This window comes from Dromiciops gliroides, chromosome 3 (assembly GCF_019393635.1).
Source record: "Dromiciops gliroides isolate mDroGli1 chromosome 3, mDroGli1.pri, whole genome shotgun sequence".
NCBI lineage: Eukaryota > Metazoa > Chordata > Mammalia > Microbiotheria > Microbiotheriidae > Dromiciops > Dromiciops gliroides.
Window position 1 is genome coordinate 586,878,117 of NC_057863.1, and position 17,356 is coordinate 586,895,472.

The following is a 17,356-nucleotide window of genomic DNA, read 5'->3' on the forward strand; positions in this document are numbered from 1 at the left end:
GGGGAGGGGACAGACAGAAGCAAATCCCTTTTGAAGAGGGATAAGATGAAAGAAGATGGATAATAGAATAAATATCATGGGGAAGGGAATAGGATGGAAGGGAAACAGTTAACAATAGTAATCATGAAAAAGAGAAAAGGGGGATAAATTGTACAAAAAATATTTATAGCAACTCTTGGTGGAGGCCAAGAATTGAGAATCAAGGGAATGTCCATCAATTGAGAAATGACTGAAGAAGCTGTGCTATATGATTGTAGTGGAATGGTCTTGTGCTACAGGAAATGACAAACAGGATGATCCCCGAAAAACCTGGAAAGACTAATGAACATCGATGTATAGTGAAGTGAGCTGAGCTGGGAGGACATTGTACGTAGTGACAGCAGTATTGTTCAATGAGCAATTGTGAATGATTTAACTACTCTCAGCAGTGCAATGATCCAAGACAATCCCAAGGAACTAATGAGGAAGCTTACTATGCACCCCTATAGAAAAAACTGATAAAAAGAACACTTGTGGATTGTACATATATAACCTGGTTGCGATCTTGTGGAGGGGGGAGGAAAGGGAGGGAGGGAGGGAAAAAAATTTGGAACTCTAAATCTTATGAAAATGAATGTTGAAAACTGCCCTTACATGTAACTGGAAAATAAAATAAATGTTGCTAAAAAAAAATAAAATAAGACAACCCCAAATAGGGTCACAGAGAAAAAACAAAAAACAAACAAACAAAAAGACTGCCTATCTTCTAATGCAACTACCTCCATTTTTCAGATAAAAGAACTGAAGCTCATAGGCTGGAAGGGATCTGGCCATGGGAATACAGGGAATAAGTAGTGAAGCCAGAATCTATGGCCAGGGTCTCTAACTCTACTGCCAGGGTTCTTTTTACTAGAGTAGACCATGGTTAAGGGCATTTGGATAGAGAACAGTCATAAATGAGGAAGTTCTCAGCAAAAGATGTTGTTAGGTTACAGAGATCATTATTTCTGTCCAACAGGATGAATAACTTCTCTCTCCAAATAGAATTGAATTCTAGGAACAGGGACAAATATAGCTTTGCAAAGGTGGTAGGAGAATCTCTGCCCTGGTACCTGACCCAGTCTTCAAGGGCCACCAGGAAAAGAAAAAGGCATTATTTTTTAGGAAGGCCTTGCTCTTTGCCAACTGTGCATTCACCAAGGACTCATCAAAGGGAGTCCTAGTTCTTAGGATCATAGCTTATATCTAGCCGGAATCTTAGAGGTCATCTATTTCAGCCTTCTCATTTGAGTAACGAGAAAATTTTGGCCCAGAGCAATTACATAATTTACCCAAATCACAACTGTAGTAAGTGGCAGAGGCAGGATTTGAAGGCACTTCCAGTTCTTTCCACTGTGCCCATTAGGACCTGAGAATCTAACTTTGTCCAGTGACTCCTGGACTTCGCTGTTTAAGAAGTTTTATTTTTGTTTTTTCATTTTTGTCTTTAGTTTTTGACCTTAGTGGTCCTATACAGCTGGCATTGTACTAGCTATCCTGTGAGAGAGTGACAGGAGGAGACAGAGACATTGTCCTTAAGAGCTAGCCAGGAGGGAAGATAAAATTCCTACCCACCCATGAAAAATCCCTATACACACACAACCATTGATGTATATGTTCCAGAACAAGATAACGGTCATCATTATCATGGCTCTGTATTGTGGTAGCAATAAGACCTTTTATTACACACACACATAGTGGGGGATGCATGTACTTTGGCCCTGTTCTGTAGGGCATATAACCTGGCCCTTTGCAGAAAGATATGTGCCCTGCTGAGACGATAGAGTAACTCCTTATTGGTAGTTTCCATGGCTGAGGGTGTTGTGTTAAAGAGGATGTAAGATTAGGCCAGAGAAGTAGCTAGGGGGTGCAGTGGATAAAGCATTGGCCCTGGATTCAGGAGGACCTGAGTTCCAATCCGGCCTCAGACACTTGACACTCAATAGCTGTGTGACCCTGGGCAAGTCACTTAACCCTCACTGCCCCGTGTAACAATTGGAATGACGCCACCTTCTGGAGATTTGCTGTAGGAAAGCTCCACCATGAGGAGAAGGCCTCTGAGGGCAAGGACATGGGGCTTTTCTTTGGCGTCAGGAAGTGACATTTGCTTGTGGGAGGAAGAGGGGGAGAGGCTGGTGCTCTGGCTTTCTTTTGCCAGGACTCTCATGGAGAGCAGAGCAGGAGAAATGTACTTTCCCTTTAATAGATAGATTAATCTAGGCCTTTCTCTCTCTCTTCACCAAATTCTTATTCTCCTTAATAAATGCTTAAATTTTAGCCCCTTACACCTGCAAAACAAACAAACAAAAAACAATGTGAAGATTAAGCCACAAAGACCCACCTACTCTGTATAGCATAACAAAGACTGAGAAGAAACATTTCCATGGCTCTTTTGGGACACATTCTACACTTTCTCACCCTTGGACTTATAGCAAGGACTATACACTGTCCAGCTTGCAGATAAAAGTAAGTAAACCACAGAGGGGACTTACCATAGTCCTTTGGCACCACGATAAAATACAGGCAGACTTGTCCACGTGTATAATTCTGAGGGTAGTTGGGGGATAATACAACCCCATCAGAACCCACATACTGGCCTCCACAAGGTGCTGAAAGAAAAAAAAAAACAGAGGGGCAGATGACCATTAGCTTCCCTTTCCCCCTTCAGTATCATATTCCCTGATCCTAGCATTCCCCTACTGCCACTTCACGGTAGCACAGGGAAATGATGTCTGGGGTAAGAAAGGAGTTCTTGCCCCCCAAATATCTCAGAGGCCAACTGAGCAATTGGTGTGTCCCTTAAGGGCCTTCTCAGGAATGAGTAGAGATCACATGGCTGGCATGTATTTTTGTTGTTATTATTGACTCGTTTCAGTCATGGCTGACTCTTCATGACCCCACATGGGGTTTTCTTGGCAAAAAATAATGGAGAACTTTGCCATTTCCTTCTCCAGCTCATTTTACAGATGAGGAAACTGAGGCAAACAGGGTGAAGTGATCTGCCCAGGGTCACACAATTCGTGCGTGTGATTTGAACTCAGGAAGATGAGTCTTCCTAATTCCAAGCCCAGTGTTCTATCTACTGTGCCACCTACCTCCCCAGTTGTATTTACATGATAAAATAACAAATTCTTATCTATTGTTACATAGGAAAACTAGGCAGAACAAGTAAATTTTCAGTGGGAAAGAATAGGGGCCCTGACATTTTGGGGGTGGCCCCTGCCTGTTGAGAGTTGGGAAAGTGAAAGCGCTGTTGTTGAGGGAGTGAAAGAACTGATTCTGGGCAGTCTCAACACAGAGTTTTCAAGTCAATGTTTTTGAGAAAAACAGAATGTCCACACTTGTGTCCATCTTATCTCTTAGCATTCATCAGGGAGAAGGCGTCGGCCTTCTCACAGAAAAGCATATTGCCCTGGAAAGGAGTATAGAGGGCTCCAAAGGAAAAATCTGACTGAGGGCCCAACAGCTCCTTCTTGTCACAATAAAGTCCAACCAGTACCTGAGTGCTTAATACTTCCCTCTCTCCCCATCCTATGGCCTTCCTTTGTTCTACAGCTCTGACCAGCCACCATTCTGAAAGGGCAGTTTAAATTGTTTATCTGCTTAGGGGTATAGGCAATACTCTTTCCCAAAAGGTATAGAGAAGTGGGAGGAAGGAGGTATACCTAAACCAGAAGTTTCTACTTCAGATTGCTATCCTTTTAAAAGATATTTTGATCACTATATTTCAATACAATTGATTTCCTTTGTAACCCACTGTATTTTATTTTAAGCATTTAAAAACATGATTGTGAGGTGTCCAAAGGTTCACCATACTAACAAAGGGGTTCATGACAAGCACAAAAATTTTTAAGTCCTGACTTAAAGGAAAACTGCTCCTATAGAGAGAGGTTTAACTTGGGTCATCCAAGTAACATCATGGTAATAATGGATGGTTGGAGTAGAGGGCAGGAGAAGTTCTTTTCCCTCCATTAGATATACAGTCTCCAAGAGCTACGTTAAAATGAAAATAACCCTGAACGGTCACATTTTAAAGTTCTCAATCCTTACTTCTACAATTCTAGATTTGAAATCAGAAGGAGTCTCAAAGTTCATCCAGTCCAAACTCCTCATTTTAGAGATGAATAAGCTGAGACCCAGAGACTACATGATTTGTTCACTCTCACAAAGGTTGTAAGTGGCAGAGCTGGGATTCTGATACCTAAGTTATCACCTGTATCAGAGTTATCCAACACTCACATAATCTGACAAACATTTGACTTAACTACTAAGGCTTTAGTTATCCGGTTAAAAGATTATTTAGTTGAACCACACTTTAACTGATAATATTTATTCACCAACACTTTATCTTTCTCATACTTAAAAAAAAAATCAAATATAGTAGTTATCTAGCTACCACCTTAAAAGGTATGAGTAGGAAAGGGCCACAGGATAGACAGTGGGGTGAGTGTAGGAGACCAGAGAAGACAATCTGTCTAATACAGTTCTACAGAAAACTAGCAGTACTCACGCCACTAAATGCTATCTCAAGTGACACCTTTGGCAGGGGAGGCCTTGAAGTCATTAATCTCTCCTTTATATAGATATCCTTTCTAACTTGTGTCTCAGTTCCCACTTAACTTTCTCTCCCCGGGGCTCCACAATCCCCTTTGCCTGGATTGCATCCTCCCGTGGCTTCACTCTGGAGCCCACCCCAGAAGTTCTTCCATGCTGATCATATCGGGAGTCATACAACCTGTGCAGATGGGTCGAGGCTTGTTCCATATAGGCTTCCCATCTGCTGCCAGGATGCAGGTCAGTGTGGAGGCGCCCTCAATCACATAACCTCCATTACAGTAGTATGTGATGGTGGAACCCAACTTCAAGTCTGTTCCCGTTCGAGTTCCATTCTTAATAGAACCAGGATCAAAACATGACTCGCGGGGATTTTCTGAAAAGGAACAAATCATTATTTTTCCATCCACAAATGAACATGACCTGACGGGAAACAGCTCTATCTGAGGGGCAGGAAGTTGAAGCTGTGAGATCTTAGAGTGGAATCCTGGAGCTAATGTCACTTCATCCATTCCTCTGCCTCCAGATTGGGCTTCCACTGATATAACCCAGAAGCAAAGAAAGGTCTGTTAAGTTTCCCAGAGGAACTCAGAAAAAGCTATGCCATCATCACTTCATCTCCCAACTGACATTTCTGAGACATTACGATATATGTAGGCTTGATCACAACAGGCAGATTGTAAATCAATAAACATCTGAGTGACTACCATGGGCAAAAACACAGTGCTAGGTCCAGGGAAACAAAGACCAACTTAAACCATCCCCATCCTCAAGGAACAGCATATGACTAGATACGTAAATGCAAGGTAATTTGAGAAAGAAGAACACTAACAACCAGGGGAATCCAAAAACATTGCCCAGAGGAGGTGTTACCTGGGTGGTTTCTTAGGGATAGAAAAGGATTCCTAAGAGAGTAAGGAGTAGATTGCAGATATGGGTGATAACCTGTGCAAGGACACCACAGTATAAGATGGGAACAGCTAGTGGTCCTGTTTCTAGTCAAGTGAACCAACATTTACTAAGTGCCTGCTCCTCCAGGTACTGTGTCAGGTGCTAAGGACAGGAAGACAGAAAGAAATGAGGCCAGGCTCTCATAGCACTGACATTCTACTGTAGGGAAGGGATTTCCAGAAGAGAGAGCATTAACAACTTCAGGAGGGAGGGCCTTGAGCGGAACCTTGAAGAGAACCAGTGTTTCCAGGAGAATGAGGTGAGGAAGGAAAATAGTTCAGGAATGAAGAATACCCTGAGTAAGTAAAGCCAGAGAAAAGAGATGGAACGTTATGCACAAGCCACTGCAAGTGGAGCAGCTGAGGTAGAGCAGAGGGCATGTGACGATGCAATGCGATTTCAGTCTAGAATGCAGAATCAATTTAAAAAGATGTCACAGTCATATTCTAAAGGAATTTAAATGCTAACCAGAAGAGTTTATGTTTGATTGTAAAGGTAAGAGGGAGCCATGGAAGCTTCCCGAGCAGGGGAGTTACAGGGTCAGATGTGAGTTTCAGAAACATCACTAACAGCATGCTCATTTCCTATAATAGAATCCTCCATCCTTGAGGTGACCTCCCTCCCTCCCCTCACCCGCTCTTTCCCAGTGCATGACGATTACCATGGCTACACTATGCTCCCTCTTCCTTCTATCCACCACTTGGTGAAGCACTTCTGCTGTGCACTATCCTCGACACTTGAGGCCCTTTCTCTCTTATTCTATCAGTGATCACACCCATCACACCACAGAACAAATGTAAAGCTCCCTGGCATTGACAGCCCTTGCTCTATCTCCAGTCTCACTCTGTGATGCAGCCACAAAGGCCTCCTTGCTGTCTGTCACACATAATACTCCCTCTTCCAACTCCCTGCCTTTTCACAGGCTGTCCCCCATGCCTGGAATGCTTTCACTCCTCTTTACCTGCTGGCTTCCCGGGCTTCCTTTAAGTCTCAGTTCAAATTCCAGCTTCTGCAAGAGGCCTTTCTCTTAGAATGTCAGGGCCTTTCCTCTGAGACTGCCTCCACTAACACTGCACATATCTTGAATGTACACGATTGTTTGCATGTTGTCCCCCAATCAGAACATGAGATCCTTGAGGGAAGGGACTGGCCTCAGCCTTTCTTTGTCACATGCTAGCATTTAGACATTATCCCACTGGGGTCTTCTTGGCAGAAATACTGGAGCAGTTTGCCATTTCCTTCCCTGGCTCTTTTTACAGATGAGCAATTGCAGGCAGACTTGCTCAGGGTCTCACACAGCTACTGAGTGTGGCCAGATTTGAGTTCATGAAAATGGATCCTCCTATAAAGTGGCCATTTCTAATTTATCTTGTCTATAGTTGATTTGCTGAATTCTTCTGCACTGTCATATGGCACAATGTTGCCATATGACAGTACATAGCTATTGGCATGTTGTCTTCCTGTTAGACTCTAAGCTCCTTGAGAAAAGGAATTGGCTTTCGCCTTTCTATCTCCAGGGCTTAGCACATGCCTGGTACATAGTAAGCACTTAATAAATGTTTATGGACTGACTAGATGCTTCAAACCTGCTGACCTAGGTATGATTATGTGAATTCTGCCTGACAGACACTCACTCATACAGGATGGACTGTGGTCATGAAAAAAATAGCCAGGGCAGCTAGGTGGCACAGTGGATAGAGCATTGGCCCTGGAGTCAGGAGGACCTGAGTCCAAATCTGACCTCAGATACTTGACACTTACCAGCTGTGTGACCCTAAGTAAGTCACTTAACCCCATTGCCTCACCCTGCCCCCCAAAAAAAAAGAAAAGAAAAAAAGAAAAAATAGCCTACCCATAGCAAACAGTCATTTCTTACAAACTCTGCTCTTCCCTTCTCCTTGCCACAGCAACAGAATCCAATTTCTAGAGGAAAATTCTAGCTAGGACAATAGCTTCAGGAAGACTTAGATTTTATTTTTTTTTCTTGCTTGGTTTTTTTCCCTTCCCCCTGTTTTGTAAATTATAATTAGGGTTTTGATTAATTCTCAGGTCTGGTAGTTTGGAAATCATCTAGAAAAGCAAAATATCATTGCAAATGTCAGGGCTTGAAAGAATGACAGTGCAGAAGAATTCAAGTATTGTTTCTTGTGATTATTTTATGTCATTTATTTCATTATAACAATATTTCGTAATACCAGGTGACATTTACTTAGTACTTTATGGTCATATGATATATTATCTAATTTGATCTGATTTTCATAACAAGGAAGAGAGTTTGAATACAATTATTATCATAGCAATACTGTGGCATGATTTCAGACTTTCTTCTTTGCCCTCATCCCTCCCTGCTTTGCATTACCTACTTATGAGGCAGGTAGTGTGTTATTATTCCTTTTTTTTTAAAGGAAAAAACGGAAGCTCAGAAAAATTATGACTACCCAGAGTTAAACAGCTATTAAAAGACTCAAACCCAGCTCATCTGATCTGAAGTCCAACAAAAGCTTTTTCCATTATATTGCACTAGTTCTATTTGTTATCTGTGCTAATTTGTACAGGAGAATTCATGCAACAGAAAGTAAGATCTTTGAGATCAGGGATTTCTATTTTTGTTTTTATATTCCTGGAACCTAATAAAAACTTTGGCATAAAGAGGCACTTAACAAATGCTTGCTGAATGAATGGACAGAGTACCAATAGACCATATAGATGTGGCCAGCTTCTTCCCAGGCCTGAGCTATTTCTCTGATGAGATGAGAGTATGGTGTGGCAGAAACAGCCCGAAACTGAGAGTCAAGAAGCCTGGGTTCTAAGTCAGACAGGAATTACTTGCATATCTGCTGTCTGACCCTTAGTTTTCTCCTCTGTAAAATGAGAAGGCTTGACCAGATATCTCTAATGACTGAGGATAATGTTACCATTTTATAATTCTATATACAAAATGGATGCTGATGATAGCTATGTTTCTATCATATCTCTTTTTGGTCTTAGAAAAGACATTAGCCCTCTCTAAGCCCTTTTTCCTTCTGCCCAATGAGCAGAATCAATTCTAACTTCTCTTGCTATAACCTGGAGAATGAGCAAAGTTAAATGAGGTGGGTTGGAACTATTCAGTATACCTCAGCTTCAACATGCATTTACACATGGCTCATGGTGTATTTACGTTATTGGTTTTTTGTTTTGTTTTGTTTTGTTTTTAGTGAGGTAATTGGGGTTAAGTGACTTGCCCAGAGTCACACAGCTAGTAAGTGTTAAGTGTCTGAGGCTGGATTTGAACTCAGGTACTCCTGACTCCAGGGCCGGTGCTCTATCCACTGTGCCATCTAGCTGCCCCTATTTACGTTATTGTAACAAGTATTATATTCAGATCAACCAACCTTCTGCTAAAGAAAGAATTATTAACCTATATAAAAATACAGCTACAGAGAACTTGTCAAAACCAACAGCAACATTGTGCCATTTAGCAAATAAAAAGAAGACTACTGACCCCCCATCAATGGAATATGTGTTTTGAATTATGTCTCCAATAGAGTAGATTAGATGCAATAAGACAGTAAAACTGATTCAACTGTTGAAATGACAACACAACTGGCCACAGTCTCTAACTGTTGAGGTTCAGTATCTCTTTGCACCAAGGTCATTAGACACATGGGCTTAATATCAGAGAATTGTTCTCCAGACACTGAGATATATATATCTTGCACACCAACTCCATTCTTCGTGTGTGTCCAGGGCATGGTCACCAAGTATTTTTCTTATCAGCAATGCTCCAATCTCACAGATCCCTTTATCACACTCACAAGTAACTTTTTCTAGGATAGGTGCAGGATTCCAAGTGATTAGACCACAATATCTTGTGCTTTCTTTTTTTTTTTTTTTTTTTTTTTGCGGGGCCATGGGGGTTAAGTGACTTGCCCAGGGTCACACAGCTAGTAAGTGTCAAGTGTCTGAGGCCTGATTTGAACTCAGGTCCTCCTGAATCCAGGGCCAGTGCTTTATCCACTGCGCCACCTAGCTGCCCCTTGTGCTTTCTTTATCCATGCCCAATTCCAATTTGTCAGGCACAACTTTTACCATTTCTTTTACTACTGATCCTCTCTGATCCATAGCTCTTGCTTGAGCTGTACACAGTAAGTACCCTGTGCTTACCACTCAGCAGCCAGTGGAAACATAGAATTGGGGGTCAGGGGTATAAAAAGGACAACACTTTTCCCATAGAGAGACAGATTGAAAACCTTTCCCTGCCAACACAGAAATGCAACACCAAAGGTCATAGCCTGTTTGGCTTAGGAAACAGGACCCAGAGCAAGAGCCATCCCACCTTTTCATGGACTCTCTCAAATCCCACGCTACAGAGAAACTATGAGGTAAATGAAAGAGCACTGGATGCTAGAATCAAAAGATTTGAATTCAAATACTACTTCTGACATTTTCAATGTAACCATAGGCAAACCCCTTCACTTTTCTAGGCCTCAGTGTCCACAACTGTAAAATGAGGGCATTGGCACTTCCATTACTTACCTTTCAATTTTATTTATTGCAAAGAGCAAATTAAATAAAATGCATGGAGTGATTTGTAACAATAAAATACTCTCTAAAAGTAAGTGATGATGATGGCTGCTGCCAATTTCCTTGAGGCTCATGTTAATGAAAAAGGGAAGAATAACCTCCTCTTTCATTCAGCACACAAGGGATAGAGCCCTGCCTAATAAGAGGGTATGGTGATGACCCGAATTACTGATTCAGTTGGAAAAGACAAACTAGGATCTCTGTTACCATTCAAATCCCAAGAAATAAGGCATTTGATATACACTTCCCAGAAGCAAAGATGTGGGCTATATATTGGGAGACCACACAGGAAGAACAGTAGCCAACATGGCAGAGAGAGGGATGCCAATAAGTAGGTACAGATTAAATATCATTCACTTTATTTAGGAACAGAACAATGAGACATCAGTACTTGGTTAAAAATACCATGTGACATATTAGCAGATTCCTAAGCCTGTTTGGCCATAAAATTGGGAAATGTGTCAAACATAACTATAGCAAGGAAAGGTTGGTGTTTCTCATTTAGGAAGAGAGTATTATCGTAGGCAGCTAAAAGTATTCTCTAGTTATGATCTGGAAAACTGAAAGGAATATGGAATCAAACAAGAAGGCTAAGGACATATCAGGCTCTTCTGTCTAAAGACTGATATGGAAGGAAAGCTGACTTGTGCTACAGAAGGCACCATTAGCACAAAACGGATATAGCTGGATCCAAAATGTTAGGAACATGAAACAGCAGTACTCATGATGGAAGCCAATGGGCTAGAAAAAAGGAAGAAATATAAGAAGTGGATTTCTGAGGGCAATGGCATGGAAAAGGAAAAGCAAATCAATAAAGAAGCTAAAGAAGATCCAACAAAATTAGAAAAGATCAGGGAAATGGCTGCTCCTAGGACAAGACACAAGGAGAACAAGAAACAAGAGGGCAACCTGAGTCTTGGGATGACACAAATTTAAATGAGTCTCAGAGTATAATGACAAGGGAGGCATAATCTCTGGTATTTTAAGAAAGGGAAAGGGTCAAGAGAAGTAGGATAACAATTCTAGGGTAGATACTTATAGGGAGCTTCAAGAGATAGAAATATAGGAATGGAGTAGCTTAGGAACAGATATGAATGAGAAGGACAAAAAAAAGAGTCAAAGGGGGAAGAGAAGCAGGAGTTTGAAAGAAACCACAAAAGACTAATAGAATCCACCAAAAGGCAGGCAGAAAAGAAATATAATCATGTAGTCTAAATAACTTCAGAATACAAAAAAACCACGACAATAACACATGCAGGGTTCAGCCAATAGCTAAACTAGAGACATGAGAGAAGGGAATGGGAAGAAAGGCCAAAATCAATATATTTAAGAGTAATTAGAATGTATCTGTGCTTTTGTTGGTGGTAGAGAAAGAGAGAACTAAGAACTAAGAACATGGAACTCAGAAATATAAAGATGCTTAGAGATGCAATATAATGTTATGGTTACCAGTACCATGGCTATTGCCATTTGAATGTGCAGGAGACAGGAAGTGGATCCAAAGGAAGCTGATGTGCCTTTTGATTGAGACAGATGCTTACCTATCTTTAAGAAGAAGCTCCTTTCAGAGTCAGGAAGACCCGTAGCTAAGAAGTCAAGAAAACTGCTGCCTAAAGTGTCCTTGATGTTTTCTTCCCCAGCTTTCTTGAGAAGGGAAACTACAAATTGGACATAGTCCCAGGTACCTAATACAAGGGACTTCAGTAATTGACTGTTTCAGCCCCCTCATCTTCATTTTCTGAGGCCTATGAAGAATACAGCTAGTTAGTAGTAAAGTTGGGACTAGAACCCAAATCTCTGAATTCCAGGCTAGGGCTCTTTCCTCTATGATACAATGACTGTACCCCTCCCCCCCCCTCATCCCCACTCCCTTTGTTCTAATGTCTTTGGAAGCTATGGCTGCCCCTCCTAACATCTGGTTCATTACCTGTGTAATCGATGACGAAGCCCAAATTGCTCACAGATGCATCACTACGGAAGGCCAGGAATAGACTGTTGCTGCTGCTCTCAATTCGGTCTGGGAGCTGAGAGCCATAGAAGCTCCCAATCAGGGGACTATGGGAGTCCACCCCATCATAGATGTGAAGAAAGTCATAGCCAGGTTCCAAGTTAAAGCTGAGGGAATAAACAGAACCCCCATCACCCACCAGAGGTCAAACAGAAATGTCATAAAAGACATCCTGGGAATAAGAATAAGAATAATAAAAGCTCACATTCATATAGTGTTTTACAGTTCACAAAGTGCTTTGAGTACACCTTTTCATTTTATCTGTGTCAGGGGCCCAACATCTGTTCAGACCTTGGTCCCTATCTCAGGAGAGAGAGGAAATCTAAAGGATGAGAAACACTAAGTCCCCTAGAAGAGTGCAACATTGGAAGAATGCACCATTTCCTACCCTTCCCTTTTCCACCCCCTTGTCTCTCCCTTTCACATACATGCAGAAGCCTCTGAGAGGAATAAACACTCAATCTCCCTCCTCCCAATTAGACCAGAAGGGGGAGGGGGGGGTCCCACCACCTGACATGATACTGAAAAGTATAAGGATGATCTTCTCCCAAAAGTAGAAAACTCATTTGTGAGGGAGAGACTCTTCCAAGCAGGAAAGGACTAATGTCTACAATTTGCTTAAAGTCTTTCTCTCTTTAGTTCTCATTCTCTATGCCACCCTAGCTAGTTCTTTCTAGACTCTCTAGAGCTGAACCAGACTCTGTCTCTAACACCTCTTCCCTGGTCTCTCTAATGTGCTGTTTCTTTACTCTGTCTGTCCTGAACAAAAAGTGAGGAGAAAACCTTCTATTAATTAATACCTTTTATTTGTAGTGGAACAAAGACCAGGTTAGTTTTCTAAGACAAAACTTACTAAGAACAAAAGGGGGAAAAAACATAAAAGTAAAGAAATAAATGAATCTCTAAAAGTATCTAAAACTCTAGTCAGGCTTAATTCAGTTTTAAAACATTAATGGTATGTAATATTGGTATGTAATTCTTTTTAATTATTCTTGCCTTCTCAATGGGGAGGGGAGGAAGGAGAGGAAAATAATTTGGAACTGAAAATAAAAATAAAATTGCATTTTAAAATACATTAAGTGTCTACTATATGCAGAGTGCTATATGGAAGCATTGAAATTTACAGATAAAAACTGGAATAATTCTAGCCTTCAAAGAATTTACAAATAAAAGGAGAAATCAGGATACCTGAACTGAGCCTTTAAGAAAGAGAGGGATTTCAACAAGCAAAAATGAGGAAGGGAGTATATTTCAGAAAGAGGGAAAGGCCTTCACAAATGCAAGGATGTAAAAGGATGTAAAATGAAATTGGGGAACTGTTGTCCCGTTTGACTATAATATAAACAGCAAAAAGGAAGTTAGTGTGGCATAAGGCTAGAAAAATAGGTTATAGACAGACTGGTGGATGGTCTTGAATGCCAGGCTGAGTTTATCTTTCTGGCACACAAAAGCAAACCTGTTTTGATTTGGATATTAGGAAGATTATTTTGAGAGATATGTGAATGATGGATTACAGGGGAGATATGAGGAGAAAAAAACAGTCAGGAGTCTATGACAATGATACAGGTGAGATGCTTGAGGGTCGTCTGGGTAGTGGCAGTGAAAATGGAAAGAAGGGGACGGATATAAGAGACTGTTGAGGTAGAATCAACAGGACTTAGCAGTTGCCTGAATGTGGGAGGTAAAGGAAAAATAAAATTCAAAGTTATGCTGATGGTATAAACCTGGGTGACTCAGAAGATGGTAGTGCCATCTGAAAAAATAGGGAAGTTAGGAAGAGTGGCAGGTTTAGTAGAGAAGATGATGCACTAAATTTTGGACATGGCGAATCTGATGTGACATCAAGATATTCTGCTTGAGACCTAGTTTTCATTGACCAGCAGACTTTTTTGGAAACCCAGTACATGTTTTCTCTCCCTCACACCTTAACATTGTTAACCCACCTACCCCTTTTATTTCTCTTCCCATTCCCATTATCCTACTTCAGGCCTAAGAGAATAACTTCCAAACTGGTATCTGTACTTCCAAGCTTCTCATCTTTCTAATTCATCATACAAAGCACTGTCACATTAATCTTCCTAAAGCACCACTTTGGTTATATCCACACATCCCCACCCTATCTCACACCCTGCTCAAACACATTCAGTAGCCATTTATTAAATAATATGAAAATAAAGTACAAGCCTCTAAACCTGACATTCAATGATCTTCCCAATTTGGAGCATACCTTTTGATCTAGAAGTCCCATTACAGCTCTATACCAACCCTATAGCCCATGCAAACTGGATAGCAATTCATTTTAAGAAGATCTGGAGGTACTAGTATACTGTAATCTCAATATGAATCAACAGTGCTAATATGATCTTATGTTACATTAAGAGACTAACAGTGTCCAGAAAAGGAGTTCTGCTGTACTTTGCCCTGGTCAGACAATGACTTGAGATCTGTGCTCATTGTAGGGCATCATAGGATCACTGATAAACTGCAGGGTGTACAAAGGAGGGTAACCAGGATAATGAAGAGACTCAATCCATGTGAGAAATGGTTGAAAGAAAAGGAGATGCTTAGCATGAATGCAAGGGCATGATTCATCTATTTTTGACTAATTAAAGGGCTCTTTTATACAGAAGAGGAATCTAATTGGCAACAGAAAGGATAACTAAAAGTTATATATACAAGGTGAAGAGGGGACAGATTTAGGCTTAAACTAATAATAGAGATATCTGAAAATGGAGTGAGCTCTTTGGGGAGCTGCTGCTTCCTCCTCATTAGTGGATGTTCTGATATTAGAGATCAAAGTCTGGAGGACCATTTTGCAGGAATGTTGTAATGGGGAGTCTTGATCAGACATTGGTTAGACCCAATCTCCATTGAGACCAAGTAACTAGACCACATCCAAAGCCTAGAAAGAGGAAAATGATTTAGAGATCCAGAAAGTTCTGTAATTCTAGCTCCTCCTCCTGAAATTTCTGTCTATTATAATAGCACCATCTTCCTTGTCAAATAGTATCTAATCTTCAGAGTCATCACTGGCTCCTTATATTTCCTCGTTCCCATATATAATCAGTCAATTGACAAATTCTATCTTATGTTGTTTTGTTGTTGTTGTTGTTGTTTTGGTTTTGGTTTTGTTTTTTTTTAGCAGGACAATAAAGGTTAAGTGACATGCCCACGGTCACACAGCTAGTAAGTGTCAAGTGTCTGAGGCCGCATTTGAACTCAGGTCCTCCTGAATCCAAGGCCTGTGCTTTATCCACTGCGACACCTAGCTGCCCATGTTTTCTTTATAGTCACCAATCTAGTCTAGTTTTTTTTTGTTGTTGTAGCCCACTCTACTGTAAGAGCTTCCTAATGAATCTCTCTGCCTTTATACTTTCATCTGTGCAGTCCAATCTCCACATACCAATCTTCCTAAACTCCCAATTTGCACATATGACCTCCTGCTTTAAAACATTTAACAGAACTGCTATGTTGTCAACAATACAAAGTCTAAACTTCTTAACCAAGGCCCCACATCATATAGATTCTACATTTTGTGAAATATACTGTGTCTGATGTGGGATATAAAGACTTAGAACACATATGCATAGTCCCTATCTTTAAAGATCTTACTATTAGTTTTTCTAGCCTCATTCTCTGCCCCTATCTACACATATTCTGCACTTTAGTCAGACTGAACTATCCACTGTATATCCTGTGTATTTCTACCTTTGCACCTTGGTACCTTTCCTAGTGTCACAGAATCATAGGATCTTCAAATTAGAAATCTAGCTGACTCTAGACTTGAGCAGGATTGCCCTTTACAATTTTGCTCACAAATCATCATCCAACCTCCAGTGAAGGGAAACCTTCCACCTCCTGGGGAAGCTCATGTTTATAGTAGTTCCCTGACCTACCAGTCTAACTACCCAGTCAAAAAATAAAACGAAGTCAGTCTGGTATAATCTGTTTGTGATGAAGTCACATTGGTTTCTTGTGGTTACCACTTCCTTTTCTAAATAAATCTTCATAAACCATTCTTTTAATAATATATTCTAAGATTTTCTGAGCAATTAAAGTCAATTTCATTGGCCTATATTTTCCAGACTCTAGCCTCTTTCTTTGTTTTAAAATGGTGATAGCACTTGTCTGAGTCTAGGCTTATAGTACCTCTCTCATTCTTCATGCTCTTGCAAAGATCACTGAGGATAGTACAGTAACCTTATCTAACAGTTCTTTCAGTACCCTAAGATGCAGCTCATCTTGGTGTAATGACCAGAAATTCCTACTGGGGTTCTATTTAGAGGAGGAGCCCAATCTAGTCAACTTTCCTTCTCCTCCCACCTGCACTTCTGATTTTCTAGACATCAATTCTATTTCTGGGTACCTTCCCCCATCCTCCTTTATATCTCTTTCCCCTTTCATCTCCCTTTTGTGTATTATCTTCCCCTACTAGATTACAAACTCTCTGAGGGAAAGGTCTGTCTTTCTTTTGCTTGTATATGGATTCTGAACACATAGCATAGTGATTGGCACAGAGTAAATATTTAGTAAATGCTTGTTGCCTTGAAATCATTGAGAGCAACTAGACATTCTCTTACTATCTTGATTCAATTATATTCAGTACATATTTATTAAGTACATAACATATACTGTTCTAGGGGCTGGATGGAGGCAAAGAATGAAAAAAGAGTGGGGTAGCAACAAAGATGTTGATTAGGGTAAGTCCCTGCTTTCATGGAGCTGAGTGAAAGGTCTAAGAGACAAGTAACTAAGCAGCTCCTAGTACTGTGTCTGGCTCATTCTTAGTAAGCAATTTAATTACTGAAATACAACAGAAAGTAGAAAGTTATAAATGCTGTAAAAAGGTCCAGTGTGTAAGAGGGGTCCAAAAGAGGTAGAGAACACATTGAATTTGGTACCAGGAAAGGGTTTTGGTACTTGGTCCAAAGAATGGGTAGGATTTTGTTTGCCAAGTGGAAATGGGGTTGGTAGTATTTGCTTGGACAGGTTTCTTATTTTTATTTGGTTTTCGATGCTAAGGAAAGTGATCTTCAGAATAGAACGTTAAGAGTAAAAATATTTAAGAAGGAGTTGAAGCCCAAGATTGCTTTCCTGTACCCTTGAATCCCTTTTTTCCCTTTGTCCTACTACAATAATGCCCTGACATTTCTCAGTCCTGGACTGCTATCATCACCTGCTTCCTCCTTATTTCCAAAATTATACTCAACGGTGACTGACTGTGCTCACTACAAATTCATATTGTCTGAATTCAACTGA

General features: G+C 40.6%; 1 protein-coding gene across 2 annotated transcripts in view; it reads right to left on the reverse strand.

Moving 5' to 3' along the window:
• The window catches only part of CSMD2 (CUB and Sushi multiple domains 2), a 1,007,742-nt gene that overhangs the window by 188,945 nt on the left and 801,441 nt on the right, over window positions 1–17,356 (reverse strand). For both annotated transcript variants that reach the window (XM_043994712.1, XM_043994711.1), the window contains exons 29-31: window positions 12,017–12,204; window positions 4,754–4,948; window positions 2,511–2,627 (exon numbers count right to left, since the gene is read on the reverse strand). In XM_043994712.1, coding sequence (XP_043850647.1) covers window positions 2,511–2,627; window positions 4,754–4,948; window positions 12,017–12,204 — 500 coding nt within the window. The remainder of the gene's footprint in view (window positions 1–2,510; window positions 2,628–4,753; window positions 4,949–12,016; window positions 12,205–17,356) is intronic.